The sequence below is a fragment of the Verticillium alfalfae genome, genomic scaffold (assembly GCF_000150825.1).
Source record: "Verticillium alfalfae VaMs.102 supercont1.16 genomic scaffold, whole genome shotgun sequence".
NCBI classification, from domain to species: domain Eukaryota; kingdom Fungi; phylum Ascomycota; class Sordariomycetes; order Glomerellales; family Plectosphaerellaceae; genus Verticillium; species Verticillium alfalfae.
In genome coordinates this window covers 496,995-498,242 of record NW_003315023.1, presented here as the reverse complement: position 1 = coordinate 498,242, position 1,248 = coordinate 496,995, and the positions used below count along the sequence as shown (strand labels likewise).

At 58.1% G+C, this 1,248-nt stretch overlaps 1 protein-coding gene across 1 annotated transcript; it reads left to right on the top strand.

Annotated features, from left to right (window-relative positions):
- Positions 1 to 465: 465 nt before the first annotated feature.
- Positions 466 to 657, top strand: VDBG_09826 (conserved hypothetical protein; the record flags this gene model as incomplete). Its single annotated transcript, XM_003000060.1, has 1 exon — positions 466 to 657. The coding sequence occupies one exon, from the start codon at positions 466 to 468 to the stop codon at positions 655 to 657; it is 192 nt and encodes a 63-aa protein (XP_003000106.1).
- Between the last annotated feature and the right edge of the window lie 591 nt (positions 658 to 1,248).

Genomic DNA, 1,248 nt, shown 5'->3' with positions numbered 1-1,248 from the left:
CTAATGCAAGGCTGGCGTCTCCGATCGGCAGCGCATGTTCACTTCTCTGACCTCACTGTTGTATCCCTTCGTTCTCCGTATCGTCCCAGTTTATCCCCTAGTCCCCTCGTTCATAAGTTGCGACCACCCGCCGCCCAGTCATCCTTTCACTTGGTGCCTAACGACCTTTGACCGTTGCATCTCCAATTCAACCTCTCTCTCGTTTTATTTCGATCTCTCGCCTCTCCGATCTGATCCTACCAAAAGATCCCCCACGCGTCGCCTCTGTCACACTCACGCATTGCCAAGTCTGATCTACACGGCAGTCGCCATCGCCTGGGTCCGCAGTTTTCGTAGTTGCCAGTACAACCTCCCAAGGCTCAACGCCGACGGAAGCTAAAGCCTCAGGGTCCTTTCCCTGCATCTCACCTCAACACCAACGGAACATCAACAGAAATCTTTCTCTCTGGCCGCCACACGACAAACATGGCCGTCGAGGCTCGCTCCCTCGCCTCACTCAATTTCCTCGCCGCCAATCCTCCTCAGTATCCCGTCAACCCAACCGAGGAGAAACAGGACCCTCTCACCCTATACATCTCCCGTGTGCCGGGCACCCGAGGTGAGCCAGCGTCGTCAGCACGCCGCCGCCACCAAACAGTGGTTCACGTCTCAGACTAATGCTTTCCCTCAGACATCATTCTCTCCACTTCAAAACCTCAAGTCAAGAATGTCACGTCGCATGATGTCGCCAATTCGCTCTACTACATTCACCTCGAGCTCCCTGGTGAGGCGCCGACGCGGAGCATCGACACCCCAAGGTCGAGCATTGAGAGTGGTCGCAGCGTCAATCAGATCAAGAGGAAGCCTCTCCCAGCCGGCGCTCAAATAGCCCCCGCTCGCGACCAGTCACCGGCGGCCGACAGGTCGCCCGTCAGAGACAGCGGCGTAGCTGTCGCGGATTTCCAAGTCAAGCAGCAACGGGCGACAGATGAGATCGACACGCGCATATGGACAGGCGATGGCAGGACATACTACAGTGTAGAGGATCCATCAGGCGCGCGAGATGACGTACGAGAAGCTCCATCGCCCGTGGATGGCCGTCATCCCCTCGACCGGGAATTACCACCTCTGCCAGAACGCCCAGCACCTTGGCCGCGCGAGCGAACGCGCTCACGGTCCCCTTCCCCTATCAAGTATCACAACACCACCGCCACCCCGTACACCCTCCCTATCATCCGCCGCGATCCCAACACGGGCCACCAGTGGAGT